This window comes from Eptatretus burgeri, chromosome 12 (genome assembly GCF_056783735.1).
Source record: "Eptatretus burgeri isolate ZD-2024b chromosome 12, Ebu_testis_v1, whole genome shotgun sequence".
Lineage (NCBI taxonomy): Eukaryota > Metazoa > Chordata > Myxini > Myxiniformes > Myxinidae > Eptatretus > Eptatretus burgeri.
The window spans coordinates 66,557,631-66,576,902 of NC_140972.1; the positions used below are offsets into that span (position 1 = coordinate 66,557,631).

Sequence of the window (19,272 nt, forward strand, 5' to 3'; positions counted from 1 at the left end):
CGAGAATCGCAGCATCTTTAACTCTGCCACCTCCAGCTCCGCTTCCTGTCTTTGTGTTAGTGCCACCGCCTCCAAACCATACAACATAGCTGGTCTCACTACCGTCTTATATACTTTCCCCTTCACTCTTGCAGCTACCCTTCTGTCACAAATCACTCCTGCAACTCTTCTCCACCCACTCCATCCTGCCTGCACTCTCTTTTTCACTTCTCTCCCACACTCTCCGTTACTTTGGACAGTTGATCCCAAGTATTTAAACCAATCCACCTTCCCCACCTCGACTCCTTGCAACCGCACCATACCACCACCCTCCCTCTCATTTACGCACATGTACTTCGTCTTACTCCTACTGACTAACATTCCCCTTCTCTCCAGTGCGTACCTCCACCTCTCAAGGCTCGCTTCAGCCTGCTCCCTACTCTCCCTACAGATCATGATGTCATCCGCGAACATCATAGTCCATGGAGACTCCAGTCTGATCTCGTCCGTCAACCTGTCCATCACCATTGCAAACAGGAAAGGGCTCAGAGTCGATCCTTGGTGCAATCCCACTTTAACCTTAAACCGGTCCGTCATTCCGACCGCACACCTCACCACTGTCACACTGTCCTCATACATATCCTGCACGATCCTCACATACTTCTCCACCACTCCCGACTTCCTCATACAATACCACAACTCCTCTCTTGGCACCCTATCATAAGCTTTCTCTAAATCCACAAACACACAATGTAACTCCTTCTGGCCTTCCCTATACTTCTCCATCAACATTCTCAAAGCAAACATCGCATCAGTGGTGCTCTTTCCTGGAATAAACCCATATTGCTACTCACAGATCGTCACCTCTCCTCTCAACCGAGCTTCCACTACTCTTTCCCACAACTTCATGGTGTGGCTTAACAACTTTATCCCTCTGTAATTTCCACAGCTCTGCACATCACCCTTATTCTTGAAAATCGGAACCAGTACACTTAATCTCCACTCCTCCGGCATCCTCTCACTTTCCAAGACTTTATTAAACAATCTGGTTAACAACCCCACTGCCATCTCTCCTAAGCACTTCCATGCCTCCGCTGGTATACCATCTGGGCCAACCGCCTTTCCACTTTTCATCTTCTTCATCCTTACTGATCCACCCCACTTCCAGATTCACCATCTCCATCTCCCTCTCCCTCTCCCTCTCCCTCTCCCTCTCCCTCTCCCTCTCCCTCTCCCTCCATTCATCAGCTCCTCAAAGTACTCCATCCACCTTCTCAACACACTCTCCTCGCTCGTCAGCACATTCCCATTTGCGTCCTTTATCACCCTAACCCGCAGCACATCCTTCCCAGCTCGGTCCCTCTGTCTTGCCAATAGGTATAAATCCTTTTCCCCTTCTGTTGTATCCAACTTCTCATACAGCTCGTCATATGCCTTTTCCTTGGCCTTTGCCACCTCTCTTTTTGCCTTTCGACGCCACTCCTTGTACTCCTGCCTACTTTCTTCATCTCTCTGACTATCCCACTTCTTTTTCGCCAACCCCTTCTTCCTTATACTTTCCTGTACTTCCTCATTCCACCACCAAGTCTCCTTATCTTCCTTCCTCTGTCCAGATGTCACACCAAGTACCTTCCTAGCTATCTCCCTCACAACTTCTGCTGTCGTTGCCCAATCACCCACCCATCTTTACCACCATCCAATGCCTGTCTCACCTCCTCCCTAAATTTCACGCAACAGTCTTCCTTCTTCAGCTTCCACCATCTGGTCCTTGGTTCAGCCCTCACTCTCTTCCTCAACCTCACCTCTAAAGTCATCCTACAGACCACCAATCGATGCTGTCGAGCTACACTCTCCCCTGCCACAACCTTACAGTCACTAATCTCTTTCAGGTTGCATCTCCTGCTCAAGATGTAATCCACCTGTGTGCACTTTCCTCCACTCTTGTATGTCACCCTGTGTTCCTCCTTCTTCTTGAAATACGTATTTACCACCGCCATTTCCATTCTTTTTGCAAACTCTACCACCATTTGCCCTTCCACATTTCTCTTATTGAGACCGTACCTCCCCATCACCTCCTCATCCTCTTTATTCCCTTCCCCAACATGTCCATTGAAATCTGCTCCAATCACCACTCTTTCATCCTTGGATACACTCTCCACCACTTCATCTAACTCACTCCAGAAATCTTCTTTATACTCCATCTCACACCCCATATGTGGGGCATATGCACTGATGACATTCATCATCACCCCTTCAATTTCCAACTTCACACTCATCACTCGGTCAGACACTCTCCTCACCTCCAATACCCTCTTGACATAATCTTCCTTCAGGATTACCCCGACACCATTTCTCCTCCCATCCACACCATGGTAGAACAGTTTGAAACCACCTCCAATGCTCCGAGCCTTACTCCCCATCCACTTGGTCTCTTATACACACAGTATGTCCACCTTTCTTCTCTCCATCATATCAGCCAACTCTCGCCCTTTGCCAGTCATCATCCCAACATTCAGAGTTCCAACTCTCACCTCCACACTTCTACCCTTCCCCCTCTCCCACTGCCTCTGGACTCGCCTTCCCCGGCTCTTTCTCCTCCTTCGCCCAGCAGTAGCACAATTTCCACTGGTACCCTGCTGACCACCGGTACTGGTGGCGGTCGTTGGTAACCCGGGCCTTGACCAATCCGGTATGGAAATTCGTTTTGTTGTCCGCATAATGATTTGGCATAGGTTTTTACGCCGGATGCCCTTCCTGACGCAACCCTGGTCGCCTCTTACGACACACAGGGATAATATATATATATATATATATATATATATATATATATATATATATATATATATATATATATATATATATATATATATATATATATATATACTGAACAAAAATATAAACGCACCAACCTAAATATCTAAGTCAAGATTGCCATTATGGGAAAATGGTCAAACCGATGATATGTTTGAGCAATGGTTCCTTTGTTTTGCTCAAGACAGATGTTCCCATTGAAATTGACCACTCTGAGTGTGTGGACTCACACGTTGAGTAATCCTTCCCATGAGCACCATGGGGCTTGACAGAGTGATGGTCAGTGAGCATGACCAGGACACAAACACTCCCTATAGCTTGCCCTATAAAAGGCCTCCCCAAAATGTGGACTGGTGCCAAATGTCAACATGCCACAGATATCACAAATCTTGAGGGAGCACGCCATTGGCATGCTGAATGCTGGGACGTCAGTACGGGCCGTTGCAGCACACTTCAATGTCCACCACTCCACCATTAGCCGCCTGAGAACGCGCCTCAGAGAGACTGGAAGCACCGTGAACCGCCCACATGCCCGGCGACCACGTGTGACTACCGCCGGTCAGGATCGTCACATGAGGCTGCAACATCTCCGGGATCGACTCCGACCGGCCACGAGGACTGCCGATGAGACTGTCGGGCTGCATAACAGGTGCATTTCAGCCCAGACGGTGCGTAACCGCTTGAGGGAGGCCAACCTCCGAGCCCGCCGACCACACCGGGGACTCGACCTCACTGCAGTCCGGCGTCAGACCCGACTAAACTGGGCCAATGTTCACTTGCGCTGGACCCTCGCACGATGGAGGAGAGTGCTGTTCACCGATGAGTCGCGGTTCCAGCTGTATCGGGCTGATGGCAGACTCCGCGTCTGGCGTCGGGCTGGGGAGCGCTACACTGATGCCAATGTCCTTCGTCGGGTGTCACACGGTGGTGCCAGTGTTATGGTGTGGGCAGGCATATGCCATGGAGAGCGCACTCGGCTTCATTTCATTGAAGGCAACTTGAACGGGCAGCGGTACAGGGACGAGATACTCAGACCCATCGTCGTGCCGTTTGTGCGCCTTCACTATGTGACGTTTCAGCACAACAATGCTCGCCCCCATGTTGCCAGGATCTGCATGGACTTCCTCGGTGAGGAGGACATTGATGTCCTCGACTGGCCTCCATATTCTCCCGACATGTCACCCATCGAGCACCTTTGGGACGTTCTTGATCGACGTGTACGACAACGTTACGCAGTCCCAGAGAACGTCCGTCAGCTCCGTGTGGCTCTCCAGGAGGAATGGGAAAACATCCCTCAGGCCACCATCGATAATCTGGTGATGTCCATGCGCCGGAGATGCACCGCTCTGCGCGACGCCAACGGTGGACACACCCGCTACTGACTGTGTGAACTCTGACAGTGACACCTCGGTTGTGTCGGCTGTTGTAGCGCAAAGACTGTCGCCAGAATTCTCAAGGAACTCTTTGAAATTTAATGCTCAATTGTCATGGATTCTACAACCAAATTGTTGTGAAGGTTTAGTATTAATGAGTTCGAGGTAAAATAGTAACAATCGCTTGGTGCGTATATATATATATATATATATATATATATATATATATATATATATATATATATATATATATATATATATATATATATATATATATATATATATATATATATATATATATATATATATAAAAACTTCATGATTCAAACCTTTCATTTAACATTACAATGTAAACCATTGGACAAACCTAGACACCATGTGAACTCCTTAACGCTAACGCTCCTTATCTATGGAGTATGAAGTCGCTTGTTACCCGTGAAGAGCTTTATCTTCCCAATGACTCCTTCCACAAGACCCAGACACACGGGGTTCCAGGCATGCAGCAATGCGGATGCTGAAAGGCATGACACGTGTTAGAATACTGTCACACAAATAAAACACGAGTTGGAGGAAACAAGCTGGTGTGTGCACAAATGCATAGCAAGTGATAATGGGCATCCCAATACAATCGTTACAGAATTTAACCAAACACATGACTGCTCAACCAACCATGTTCCCAAAACTCCACGGACTGTCAAAACGATGATGATATCAGACTTGCTGATGTGCCGTCCTCTACAACCCTGAATTCCTGTTTCAATGAAAATTCAAACCTGGATGCGTATGAACACACACACGCACGCACGCTGCTTTGACTGATATGCGAGTCCTCGGCTCTTTCCATCCATCCTTTAACACTCGCTTCAATAGCAAAAAGCAAAATTAGGGGATCACAACTTTCATATATTCCACCCATCGCCATAATCTACAAATCCATTTTCTTCCAACTGCCCAAATCAGATTTAGGCCGAATCAGAAGACTACTAAAACTGTGGTTTATGCTCTCACAATGTCATGCTACAATTACAGCAGCTCACTGTTAGCAAGCTTGGTAGCTTCTTCTCTTAAGCCATACAACTCGTTCAGAATATGGCAGTCTGGCAAGTGTTCAAGCTTGTAAATTTTAAGCATATCTCTCGACTCCTCAAACTACTTCCCTGACCTCCCAATATACCGAAGGTTAATATTTAAATTATGCTGATAACATGCTCTAAATCCAAACGTAAATTTGTTCCAACACAAATCTTGACCTAAATTCCTACCTTAGACTTCGATGAGAAAGCTGTGGTATATACAGTATATATATATATATATATATATATATATATATATATATATATATATATATATATATATATATATATATATATATATATATATATATATCAACAGGAATCTCTAGGTTGCTCCTCACACGAGGATGAAGTTGTCCTGTGATTGAACGTTTTTTTTGTTTGTTTGTTTTTGGTATACCTTGTCGAGGCTCGTGTGAGAGCTAACACACAACACACATCAAGGGGGCATGAGACAAGAGGGGTGGGAGTGGGAGGGACAAAACAGTGGGGAACAGACACATTAGGAGATCTGTGGAAGGGAGAGGGATGGGACGGGGAACATGGGGAATAGAAGATGGACATTACAGGGACTTTCAGGAAGGAAAGCAGGGAATTTGAAGGAAGTGGGCTTGGGTGGATTATCGGGAGTAGAAAAGATCGAGGATTTGGATGGGGGATGATAAGAGGTGGTAGTGAACAGCTGTTTTGAAAGCCTGGAGGGAGGAATGGGAAAGAATAGTGAGGGAGTTTATTCCAAAGGCAGGAAAAAAAGAGGGATGAAAGAGTGAAGATGAGCAGTGATTTGTGATTTTGGTAGTTTTACCAGAAGGGGGTTGTTGGCGGACCTTGAGCGCCCTGAGGAAATGTGGTGGGGACAAATCGCAGAGAGAGCAGGGGGGGCGAGGCTGGAGAGGAGACGATAGAAGACAGAAAGACCACCGACCAACCTGCGGTGATTGAGTGAGAGGCCCAAAGACTCAGCTTCATTGCGGGAGATGCCAATGATCAAAAATGCCCTGGTTTCTACAGCATGAAGCTGAGAAAGGTGGGAGGCAAGAACACCAGCCCAGAGGGGAGAGCAGTACTCCATCAGGCTACGGACAAAAGCTTTGTAAGTGGTCAGGAGCTCAAGAGGGCCGAGGAAGGACTTTGCACGACGGAGGATTCCCAGTCAGCGACTGACTTTGGAGGCGAGGTTTGAAATGTGGTTTTCCCAGGAAAGGTCATGGCAGATAGTGAGACCTAGAAGCTTGAAAGAAAGGACTTCTTCCAGAGGATTGTTGAGAAAGTGGAATGGGGGGGGGTTATAAACGGTCCTTTCGAAGAGACATCGTGAGAGTGTGAGATTTCTTCAGAAATGCTCCTAAACGTTCCTCAGAAATGCTCCTAAACAATGAAGCTCCTGAAGTCTATATCGTTTTTGGCCCTATCTCTCAATGATGAAGAATCACTTTTAAAATTAAATAACTCTCGTATCCAGAACCACATTCGGTGCTTCACTAAAATCTAATCACTTCGTCGTAGTCACACACCCAACCTGTCCACCAAGTTTCGTCCGAATCCGTCCAGAACCTTTTGAGATCTCGTGCTATATATATCAGTTTAGCCCCATCTCTCATTGGTGAAAAATCACTTTAAAAATTGGCAGATCCGGATCTGGATTCGGATCTTCACCATAATTGAATCAATTCCTCCTTATCACACACCGAACCTGTCCACAAAATTTCATCCGGATCTGTCCACAACCTTTTGAGATATCCTGCACACAGCCAAATAAACAAACAGACAGAGAGGGGTAAAAACATCACCTCCTTCACCTTCAATGACAGAGGTAAAAATCACATTTCTATTTCCACCTCGAAGGATGGAAATGGCACCAATTTGTAAGATGTTACACTGCCTTACCAAGAGTGTGCATGATGTGTTAAATATTTTAATTAAAATCAGATCATTTTCTCATGTACCATCCATACTGCTCACACCAATAGTTTTACCTTGGGTCAACTAATTGACGTAGGTGACTATCGATTGGAATGTAAAATCCCTCACCTTTTAAACTCTCATATCTAAAAAAAGCTTCATCGGTTCTTCTTTTCTCTCCTGTCTCTTCCCCTGCACCCCTCTTCCCAACCCTCACTCGATTGGCATTCCAAGCATTCAACAAGGCATGGTTATCCCCACACTCACACATCCCACTTGGCATGCATATTTATTTATTTATTTTCGTAATCTGATATAAAAACCTATTCCCAGCCCACGGAAGGCATAATCGTAAACCATCATCATCCCGAGAAGGATGGGCAGAAAGCACTGGATGTAGCACTGGATGTAGCACTGGATGTAGAAAATAGCACTGGATGCCAAGGATCAAGGGCTGAGAATTGGTCAATGCAGTGGTGTTGTACGTTTAGGGTAGTCATCTATTCATTACATCAGCTGGGCGACTTCGGTAAAGGATCGATTTTCAACCTCAAACTTACATCGACCCAAAAAGGGAGCAAGATCTAATCAATTCGCAGCTGGCTGACCGAATGGCCGTGAGATAAAGATGAATGATAAATTACCTCTACAATGGCAACATTTGACCCAAAGGCAAAGATCATACTGGCTGTTTAAGATGTGGACAAAAAAGTAAATAAATAAAAGCAAAGGAGTTTTTTTTTTATAATGCTGTGCACGTACACCTATGCACCTGTCCAACATCCAGGCATATTATTTCACCACGTTGCTGAGCAAGGTGGTTCAACAGTCCCGATCAAACACCCAGACGACTCAAGATAGCTCTTCATCGCTTTTACATTTTTTATATTCAACGCATCCTAGTTCTACAACGCTTCCAAAGAACGTGGATACTTTTTCACGACATTTTAAAATACAATAAACGACACGTCTGCTTTGGCAGCAATTTTGATGCTAATCTGCTGTTCCATAATTGTGAAACCCACAAACGGAGCAAACAACAAACGTGAAGAACCAATTAAGCAAGATCAATCCATTCATCACAGAAGCACTTGGAACCCAGAGGCTGCTATTATCAACGTGCCCAACAATATAATTTTTTTAACTCCACTGAGCAAAATAAAACGTATAATTTGGCAAAACATACACGTCGGTCGTTGCACTGGTTAAAACTGGCACGACATGCGGAAACGAGGATCCCACAAAAAGGTCAGCGTGCAACGGTGACGTTGATTTCCATGAGTTGATAACAAAGGCAGTCTTCCAACAGGATGAACTAGTCTTGATCATGCAGACTAACGTAGGACTGTGTTGGCGAGCAGGTAGAACAATGGATTTAATGAACACAACATTGATCGAGGCATGCCTACGGCCATGGGAAACAAGGGTAAGCTGATTTTTAGGCATCAATCCTTCACAGGAGCAAAAGCGGGTCGACACCCAAAACCTCATCTTCTCCTCGATTCCCACGGCGGTTAACATACTTCGATCAATTTCTGTCGATTCCATCCATTGTTCAGTCCTGAACAGCACTGCTGTGCCTGATAATGGCCTCATTGGTAGAGTAAAACAGTCAAAACGAAAGTTGTGGGACAAAAATATTCCACATAATTTGGGCATGCACGTGAAACTGGTGGACATCCAGCAAAATGCGATGATATGGACGATCTCTGCGACTTTGAAAATATCACGACTACCGTCACTCATGGTTTTAACCAACATAGCACCCACCGCCACATATATGCTGAGATACGGCAGATCTTTTTCAAAAAAGATTAGAGGTCACAGAAAAATATCTAACATAAGAAATGCAGGTTAAACAAGGCTGGAAGGAGTATACCATAACTCCATACAAACAGTACAGCAATATGATGGCAACCTTTGAAGAAAGAGCATATGAGCATAAACTAATTAATGATAGAATGTGAGGTACGTAGAGCCCTGAAAGCTGGCAAATGGAAAAACACCAAATGCTGACAAAATTCCAATAGAACTCTTCAATCAAGGTAGTTGGAGAGGAGGCAATCAAAATTTTAACAGCCATCTGTACACAGATCTGGAGCAGGATTGTATGGACTAAAATGTGGATGCAGTCAGTCTACATGTACCATTACCAAAGAAAGGCGATCTAAGAAAATGTTCAAATAACTGAAGCATTACCTTGACTTCACATGCGAGCAAGATATTACTAAAGATCATTCAACGCAATAGAATAATTAATCAAGTGAGAAATACCCCGTTAAGAAAGCAGTTTTCAGAAGAGGAGGAGGTCCTCGAGATCAAATCGCAAATCTGAGGTGGATCGTGGAAAATGCAAGGGAATACCAAAGGAAGGTGTATCTCTGTTGTATAGATTACAGTAATGCTTTCACTCCTGTTGATGAATTGACGTGGATTATGTTGAGAGAAATGAGGATGTCTGATAAGAAGCCCGTACACTGAGCAGTCGTGAAAGAACAGAGACAGGATTGTTTGAAATTGTAAAAGGGGTGAGACGGAGTATATTGTCTCCCCTTTCTTGTTCAATCTGTATAGTGAGTACATCATGAGAAAATCAAACTTGGATGACAGTGGTTGAAGTCAGGATTGGAGAAAGATGTATCAACAACGTAAGGTGTGCTGATACCACTCTGTTGGCAGAAAGTAAAGAAGACTTGATGAAACTGCTGCAAACAGTGAAAACGCTGGACTTCATTTAAACCGAAAAAAGATGAAAGTCTTGTCAACTGAGAAGATCGATGTGTTCAGATTGGGAGACGATCACGTGGAAATAGTGGAAAGTTTCATCTTCCGGGGTTCTAAAATTGAAGTGAGTGGAGAATGTAGAGGATAAATTAAAGTGTTGGGGAGAACGGCTGTCAGGATTGACAAATATCTGGAAAGACAAAGACGTGACAAAACAAACCAAGAGGAGGTTGGTGAATGCTCCGGTATTTCGAGTTGCAATGTATGGATGCGAGTCATGAATGATGAAGAAGAAAGAAAAGAAGAAGATTGTCAGTTTTGAAATGCAGTGTTGGCCACAATCAAAATTGCCACTCGTAGACCCAGCCCATGTACTTGTTGCTCAAGAAAGAGCAGGGTTAATGTGTTCTATTAACTCTCTAGTTACCTCTGCCACCCATGGTGAACGGACGTTACGTTTTAACCCGTTTGTCCTTGAGCAGGATATCTCAAAAAGTTATGGACAAATTCAGATGAAACATGGTGGACAAGTTGGTTGTGTGACAAGGACGAAAATATTAGATTTCGGTGAAAATCTGATTCCGACTGGAATTTTTAAGAGATTCTTCACTATCGAGTGATCGGGCCAAAACAATATATAGCACGATATCTCAAAAAGTTATTGATGGATTCAGACAAAACTTGGTGGGTGAGTTGGGTAGGTGACAAGAACAAGCTGATTACCTTCGCATTCTGCGAAAGGTTATGTTTTGGTCGGCGTGTATTTATTTATTTATTTATTTATTTATTTGTAATCTTGTGATTCGTACAACTCAAAAAGTATTAAACCGAATTGCATGAAATTTGGTGGGATGATTGGTTATTAGCCAGGAAGCATTAGATTAGATTTTGGGATCGTTCGGGTCAAAGGTCAAGGTCAAGAAAAGGTCAAAATCATCTTTTTACGATAACACGGTCAATTTTTATTCAATTTGCATGCAACTAACGCCAAAATGTTCAGAATTCAACGCCTCATCTTGTGATATGCAATATGACACAATGACGCCCATACTCTTGTTACCGGTTAGGGGTCAAAGGTCAGGGGGGTCACGACCTTGAAAACGAGATTACCTTCTCTTGTTGAAACGTTGTATTCACCGAGCTTGCGAGTGAAGACTCGCCAAAACGACGTGAGTTGATTGTTGTTTAGTCCATAGCCCCCGAAAGTCGGGGGGGGTCATGACATTATAGATATGTGGTTTGTGTCATAAGACCATTCATATGAAACCAGTTCCCCACACTCATACCAAGAACAAAAAAAGTAGTGGCGGCGAAGGTATGCGCTCTATGAGTGCCCGTTCTAGTTGAATGTGTTATCGGGGTTGTTTATCGAACAAGTGAATTCACAACCAATGATTCAGGCCACAAAAAGGTATATTAACGTGAAGCTGTAGACAGAGTGAACCAATTGCTTAACCCGCTTTGCACTTCACATAGGGGGTAATTATAAAACAAATAAACTGAATATAAAATAAAGGAACATAAGCAATGATACCATTAGATTTAGGAATTAAATGGAGAGATGCAAGCAAGCACTGTGATTGCTCAGGACATTTTTTTCAGCAAGATGAAGGAAACCTATGGTTTACGGGGTTGGGGTCGTGGGGATGTGGGGAGACTCGTAAATAAAGATCAAGTGGAACGTGTGACAAGAGGCAGGCAACCCACCCACGTGGGACACGTTAAATATAACTCGATAACAATCAGACATTTCAACTCAAAACACTCCAGTTTCCTTTGGAAACATTTCATTGAAACATCATTGGGAAAGGTTCAAAATAACAAACACCGACATTATAATTAAACAACAATGTAATAACCTCACGATTCATCAATGCTAAACGTAACTCAATACACACACCTTTTTGTTTCCAAGTTACACAATCAGGTCAGCAGCATGAAGTGCTTCATCAAAAAAAATAAAAAAATAATAATAACTACCTCCTCCATTGTGACGATTGCATGGTCTACAAGAAGAGCACCCGGTAGAGCGCATACCTCCGCCACACAATGCCTGATCCAGAAGAACTTAGGCCCGATAATTTTTTTGTTCCATCATGCTATATATCGTTTGTTGGTTCCATCTCTCAATGGTGAAGAATCACTTTAAAAATTAAATAATTCTCGTATGCGGATTTGGATTTGGATCTTCAACAAAATCGAATCAATTCCTCCTCGTCACACACACAAACTGTCCACCAAGTTTCAGCCGAATCCGTCCACAACTTTTTGACACATCCTGCACACCAACAACAAACAAACAAAGACAGACAGAGACAGGGGTAAAAACAAAACCTCCTTCCAGCTTCAGTGGCGGAGGTACAAATGCCTGCTTATTAATTTGATTTGGCTTTTAAAAAGGGACACCAGTTGTGATGAGAAAGCCAGCACAATGGTATAGAGGTCGTGGATTTAGTCTGGGTTCGAATCCCAACCAGACTATAAACTGCCACGATGGTGTTTCGCAGGCTGGGCGTTGCAAACACAAAGTGTGCCGTCCTTTCAGTGGACGTTAAGCTGGGTGTCCGTGAAGTATTTTTGCTCGTCATATCCGTCGGACGTTAAATATCCCACGGCATCCTTTGCAAGCTGGAGTGGTGGGCTTGGGATCCTCAGCTCAAATCGTGCTTTGCTGTTAAATTAATACCATGTGGGGTTGACTCAGCCCGTCATCCTTCTGAGATCGGCAAAATGAGTGCCAGCTTGCTGGTATCCCGTGTCGGAGTGGTGACCCGTCCAGGATTGTGCCTAATAGCCAAGGAGACTGCTTCTACAGCACCAATGCTCTGCACAGAGTATGGTCCCAATGGTGGATGGATCCTTTGCAAAGAGTAGGCGAGTTATCACCAGCACCCTGAACAAACTACGAGTTCCTGCTCGAATCACCTTCAGTTGAACACCAAACCTGGACAGCCGGTGCGTGAATGACTCGGGTCAAAATAAATAAATCTTTTCCCAGCTGACCCCACAATAAGGTGGGAATAATTGGGGGGTGGGGGGTGGGAGGGAGTCGTAGTCGTCGTCATAGTCATAGTTGTAGTCGTAAGAACATTTCTGTCCAAAGTCATAATCATGAAAGTCAAAAGGAACCATTTTATGCTCCAACGACGGGAATTGTTCAGTACCAAGTGCATTCAATGAATTTTATTCCAATCCAGCCTGGTGTTGGCTTTACGGTTAAGGTGGCCGGCTTGAAATCTTAGGGTTTTGAGTTTGAGCCCACGTCCTCCATTTAAATAACATCAGGTGGGTTGACTCAGCCCGTCATCCATCTGAGGTCAGCAAAATGAGCACCAGCTTACTGGAATCAGCAGCACAGCCACACTCCTAGAAATGAGGCAACCAGCAGCCACAGGCTGCATACTAAACAACAACATTGTACTACAATAGTAATAGTAATCGTTTTCTGGAAACTGCGCCTCATTGGAGAGAATGGACCAAGACAGGAGTTTGGTTATCACGTCCAGATAAGCCTTCAGAGGCGAGGAGGTTCAATAACCAGGTGCCACTCAGGTAGAGGGTTACACTATGTTGTTAACATGTGAAGGGAATTGTTAACCTCGGTGAAACTTCACCATGTGTGATATTATATGTGGAATGGCCACAGTAACTGGACAACTGAACACTTTATCATCAGGGGTTCATCACCGCCACAGCGGATTCTCAAAACACAGGTACTCAACACCTGTTCACGTCACGTGGTTCATAAACTACCGATTAATGATCAAAGCCGACACGACGTCACAGCTCAAGGTGATGGCACGACGTGCGACGTCAGCTGAGAAAACGATGCAACAAACGCACTGTGACGGTCAAGGCACCGAAACATCGTGTAGTGAGGGCAAGCACCGGTAACGGTAACCGGGGTAACGGAGCCATGACGGGGGTTCACGGTGTCGGTACCGTTTACCCGTCCCTTTAAATCGCGGGGTTCCACCGAAACGTCAGGAGTACCTGTGACTCTGCGTGCAGGTGTTCCACAATGGTTACCTGAGCGCGCCTGGAGGCTGCCGTCCTTACGACTGCACCACAGCGCCTTTTCGCCATGCTGCACGATAAAGTGTTCCTGGGCCTGGAAGAGCTCCATACCGGCGATGGTGGATGTGTTACGGGACGGGATTCAAAAACCTGTGAGAGAATTATGAGCAGGAGGGACGAGAGCGAAAAGGTGGCATCGGGGAGGGAGGATCGGGGAGGGAGGATCGGGGAGGGAGGATCGGGGAGGGAGGATCGTTCACATCACAATCGTTTCCTCCCGATCCCAGTGCTCCACACACTCCACTGACGTCACTTAGCAGTGAAGGCGTTGCAACAGTTCCTTCTTTACTTCCTCCTCCTCTTCTTCTTCCTCTTCTTCTTCTTCTTCCTCTTCTTAGTCTTCTTCTTCTTTCGGGAGCCTCACAGACTTTTCAAATATCTTAGTTCTGTAAACAACATTCCTTTTTTTTTGAAATATAGATCATTAAACAAATTTAATTGGGAAAATTGTTTATATAAATGATGACGCACTCTTTGCCGGACTTTTTATTTCATAAATAACAAGTGTTAGTCGTACAACATTTAGCCAACTTCGGATTTTACTTCGGAATCGCAAAAATTATCGTTTTTTTTTGTGGTTTATGGACATCTTGCGGATATTTATGAAGGATAAGGCTCTTTCATTGCCTATCTACAATTGTACAGAGAATGGTGGCCACGGCGGTATCGTAAGTGGCAGACATGTCGTCATGCCATTGTTATTATTCATCGATCTCAACAAAAACAAAACAACTGCTTGTAGTTGGGAAGATTCCGTGCAGGTCTCGCCAGTGATAACCATATTACACGGGCAACAATCAATCATTATTATTATTGTGGGACTAATTAGTTGAGATGATGATGACATTAGTTAATAGCAGGGTGGATCACGGAAAGGTCGTCATCAACCACCCAATTGCGGAGCTTCTTCGGCAGTTAAACACTCTTGAAAAAAATATTAAAGAGCATCGTCGTCCACAGATATATTTACAACGTGTACTTTCTGACTTTTTAACGAATAATAGGCATTTGTATAATTGTATGTAGTAGTTTGGATAATCATTGTGTGGTAATGGTGTAATTTTTACATTTTCTTCGTGTGAAGTCAAATATAATCAAATGAGGGAACTGTTGTGTCGTAAAATATTCCAAGAATGAGGAATTCAATATTCTCCAACGGTTTTAACCAACCGAACATGGGAACGTGACGAGCTTAGCACCAAAGATCGTAAAGCGGAGCAAGATGGCCCACTCATGCGCAACCGCGTTCGATTCGGTGAAGTTCGCAACGGAGCAGTACGGCGGCCATTTCAGCAAGCAAACTGCTTTCTTAGTTGTAGTTCGATCGCTGCATCGATCGCGGAGTCGGAGGCAGGAGAGGGGCGGGAAAGAGAGTAAGGCGATGATACATTAGCCATGTACAAGACGGTTTCTTTTTATCACAAGTGAAATTACACAAAATAAGAGGAGATGAGATAGAAGAAAGGGAGAGAAAGAAAGACATTAGGACGGAGAAATAGAGAAGAAGAGAAGCCAACAGATAAAAAAAAGAAAAGGCAAATTGAGAGAGGAAAGGATAAAAATCAAAGCCCAGACACATGCAGAAAGTATATTATTCTTATCTGGAGACATATATATATATATATATATATATATATATATATATATATATATATATATATATATATATATATATATATATATATATATATATATAATCAACAAAAGAAGTCATGCAACATAATCTGTATGATAAATATCACCTTCCAAGAAAGTATTCTTCGAAGTAACTATTTAGGCATAGGGAGAATTCCGTGGAGGGAGGCAAGGGTCACCACCACCCCCCCCCCCCACATACACATACACATACACATACACACACACACACACACACACACACACACACACACACACACACACACACACACACACACACACACACACACACACACACACACACACACACACATTTTAATGGGTGTTGAATGTTCTCCCAAATGTCCCATCAATGGTTGGTGAAGACCTTTTTTTTGCTTCTCACCTTCGAGTGCCCCCCCCTCATCTATTTTTTTTTTTTTTTTTGCTTACACATCTTTATGCCTCCTTTTTATGCGATTTACGCCAATGCTTTCAGCCGTGGCAAAAATGGTTAAATGTATATGTATTATTTATTGTAAAGCGCCTGATTCTAAGTGCTATTCAGATGTAATTTAAGTGTTATTTGTAGTTTTAAATGGTACATTTACATGTACGGTATGTCAAATTTATGAACATAAATATAATGGTGTAAGAGTTTTTCACCTGGCAGTCAACTGAGGTGGAAACTGGGTAATAGCTTTCTGCCATTGACTAGCAAATTGAACAATAGTTTTGTTCTACTTTGCTTCAAAGTTTGACCTTTTCAGCAGACCCAGTGCCATACACCATTACACGCACACACAATGCAAACAGCAAACATTCAATATGCAATAACCTGTTACAATATCAAAATGATTGCTTTACACGTAAATATGGAAGAATTTCTATTTAAACTTCATAACTTTACAATATATTTACAAATGCCCTTGTATTCCAAGTACAGTATTTCTTTCTTTTCCTTTACAAGTCTGCATTTTCCAGTGTCTTCATTCATGCATATGGAATTACTTCACTAGAAAAAAAAGAAAAGTTATGTGTAATTGGCAAATGTACTTTTAAACGTTTGCCTGCAATGATTTTTCACACATTTTACAGGTGGAAATGAAACTTACAGTACCCATCCTGAACAATGCATCATCTCCTGACAATTAATGAAAAGATAAATTATTTTCAATTATTTGCACTACATTAAGTCGGTATTAGATGCACAGGTGTCCATGTATTTAAACATTCCAGTGTTCATATACATTTCAATGTCTTGTACAATTCTAAATCCTACCCCAACAATGTACATACTTGTATGTAATGCATCATGACAGCAGAAATGAATGATCTGTTTGTTTTCCTTCGTTTTGCAACAGAGCCATGTGCTTGAATGAACATTAGATTATATAAAGGTCTGCAATATATGTTATTACATGCAAATATCATGGAACCATTATTAAATCAGATTAATGATCTTAATTAAACAAGAACTGTAGTACCCATACATTTGCATGGAGATCAAATATAGATAAATGTAGGCTGTAGTTCAAATCATGCAGATCACAGAGTATGAAAGAACTTGTCCAAGCAAGCATTATGAGACATGAATCACTCCTTCCAAGCATTTACACGAGATATATTAGGACATGTATATGAAGCTCAAAGGGGTTAAAGGGATTCTGGTAGAGTGAAATCCATGTTTATGGATTTATGGGCTCTACTATACAAAATGATGATGGTCATAACTGAAATATGCAGTAAGCTTTGACTTTAAAAAAGTGCAAATTCATTAGAATGCATCTTAATGTACCCTGCCCCCAGGCAAGAAATTAAGAACACCAGAAACAAAATAAAAATTATTATTACTCGTGTTCACAAGCCATTCTGGTGGTAATAATTTCTTGTCAGGTGAAGTTGAAAACATAAATTATGATGGGATATTTGCTTCAAGATAAGAGAATATTGACACCTGGAGACTTCTTAACAGACACAATAATTGTCTTTCATTTTAGAGTTGCCGATTTTACCAGTGTTGTGAACAGACCGGAGTCTGTTGGGGTTGTTGACGAGCGCAAGCTCGCTCTGCCTGCCTGCTAAAATGGCCGCCGAGGGCGTCCGTTGGATACTTCACTGTTTCAGACGAGTGAGTTATCTTGCTCCGCTTTACGATCTTTGCTTAGCACTACACACCTCGTGACCTCTCACCCCGAACTCCTTCTTCTTCCTCATCGTACCCTTGAGCGTCCAGTCGATGCAGAACACCACATGTCCCCCCTTCCTTTAATCACGTGTATACCGTATCTCAGTGGACAACAACAATGACCCGTATCTTACCAAAAGGTGACCACGTGTGACTTCTTTAAGGTCACACTGAGGCGAACAGAGCTGCTATCCACCAGGAGTGACTCCTTGAGGAATATCTGCCTACGAGAGATTCCGATGAGAATCGTTCTACAGAGTAACCATGAAAAATATGCATTTGCCTCATAACGTCACCAAATGACGTCACAATGTCTCAAGCTTGACATATCTAGAAAGCACTCATCGAGGTGTTCAATTTGAGGTACTACACGATATGGTTCCTAAAACTTGAAAATTTGACCTTGGGGTCAAATATATTTGACCTGAGGCGCTAACCATGAAGGTCAAGGCCAATCGCCACCAAAAATTAATCAGCTGAGCGCCAGACCATGAACTATATTCCCATGAAGTTTGAAGACGATCCGATCAAAATTACTCAAAAAATAAGGGTTTCGTCGACTCCTGATTTGCGACAAAGTAACCTTGACCTTTGACCTTGACCTTCAAAATTTTATGTGCTGAAAGGGACCTCTACAGGCCTCCGATTTGCGAAGTTACAAAAATTTCCAATGATAACTGTGCTCTGCAGAATTTTTATACGTGATTACAGACAAAAAAAAAAAACATACAAGCTGACGAACATATCTTGCAAAAACTTCGTTTTGGCAAGATAATAATATCAATTAACTAGAAGTTGAAATGTAGTAATTGCCACAGCTTGGATTAACAATAAAACAAGTAATAATAAACATGGCAACTGTTTAAATTACCTTCCTTTTCTTCTTCTCAAAAGACTTTACATGACTTCATCACCTAATCTTGATTCCAGATTGGAGGTCTGCGAATTCAGGCATCCCGGCCGACCGGCACATGTTCTGATGTGTTTTACGCTGGTGGTGCGGTGATGTCAGGAAGGAGTGGTCGCTCGGCATCATCTCTTGCATTCCTTTGACAGGCAGATGCTAAATGAGAAGCATTCCAGATCCGTCCATCGGACAGTTTGTACGTGTGAGATCCTCTTTGCTCCATAACTTGGAGAGGAGCTGAAAATTTGGATTGTCCTTTTCGGAGGATGCCTGTTTCCTCACTCGGACGAAGGAACCGCATTAAAAGTTCACATCCTTTGCTCCACGGCGTTTGTTGGTGTACACCTTTTGCTAGTTCTGCTTCTCTTGTACTCTGAGCGCCATGTCTTTGTGTGACGGTGAGTGGGGCTTTGGAATCTGCAAACCAGATACATATAGTTTGGTGTGCATCTCTCTCCCATGAAGCAGTTCAGCAGGTGATCGATGTGTTGTAGAGTTGCCCGGGATGTTTGAAGAAAGTCCGTTGTAAATGTTTTCATCTTTCCCCTCAATGTTAGCAGTGAACAAGCTTTCCTTTAAGCTTCTATTGAATCACTCAATTTCCCCATTCGCTTGCGGATAGTA

The 19,272-nt window shown here is 43.2% G+C and overlaps 1 protein-coding gene and 1 long non-coding RNA gene across 5 annotated transcripts in view; one reads left to right on the plus strand and one right to left on the minus strand.

The window, feature by feature from the left end:
• Positions 1–14,227, minus strand: part of INPP5F (inositol polyphosphate-5-phosphatase F) — an 84,639-nt gene extending 70,412 nt beyond the window's left edge. For 2 of the 4 annotated variants that reach the window (XM_085848333.1, XM_085848331.1), the window contains exons 1-2: positions 13,892–14,225; positions 4,597–4,677 (exon numbers count right to left, since the gene is read on the minus strand). In XM_085848333.1, the coding sequence (XP_085704459.1) occupies positions 4,597–4,677; positions 13,892–13,988 (178 nt within the window). In that variant the 5' untranslated portion in view covers positions 13,989–14,225. Of the gene's footprint in view, positions 1–4,596; positions 4,678–4,832; positions 4,937–13,891 lie in introns of all 4 variants that reach the window. The other 2 variants (XM_085848334.1, XM_085848332.1) reach the window with 2 other exon arrangements.
• A 697-nt stretch (positions 14,228–14,924) lies between these two features.
• Positions 14,925–18,954, plus strand: LOC147015808 (uncharacterized). Its single transcript, XR_015049863.1, has 3 exons — positions 14,925–15,312; positions 17,554–17,684; positions 18,672–18,954. It is a non-coding gene; the product is annotated as an uncharacterized LOC147015808 (long non-coding RNA).
• The last annotated feature ends 318 nt before the right edge of the window (positions 18,955–19,272 follow it).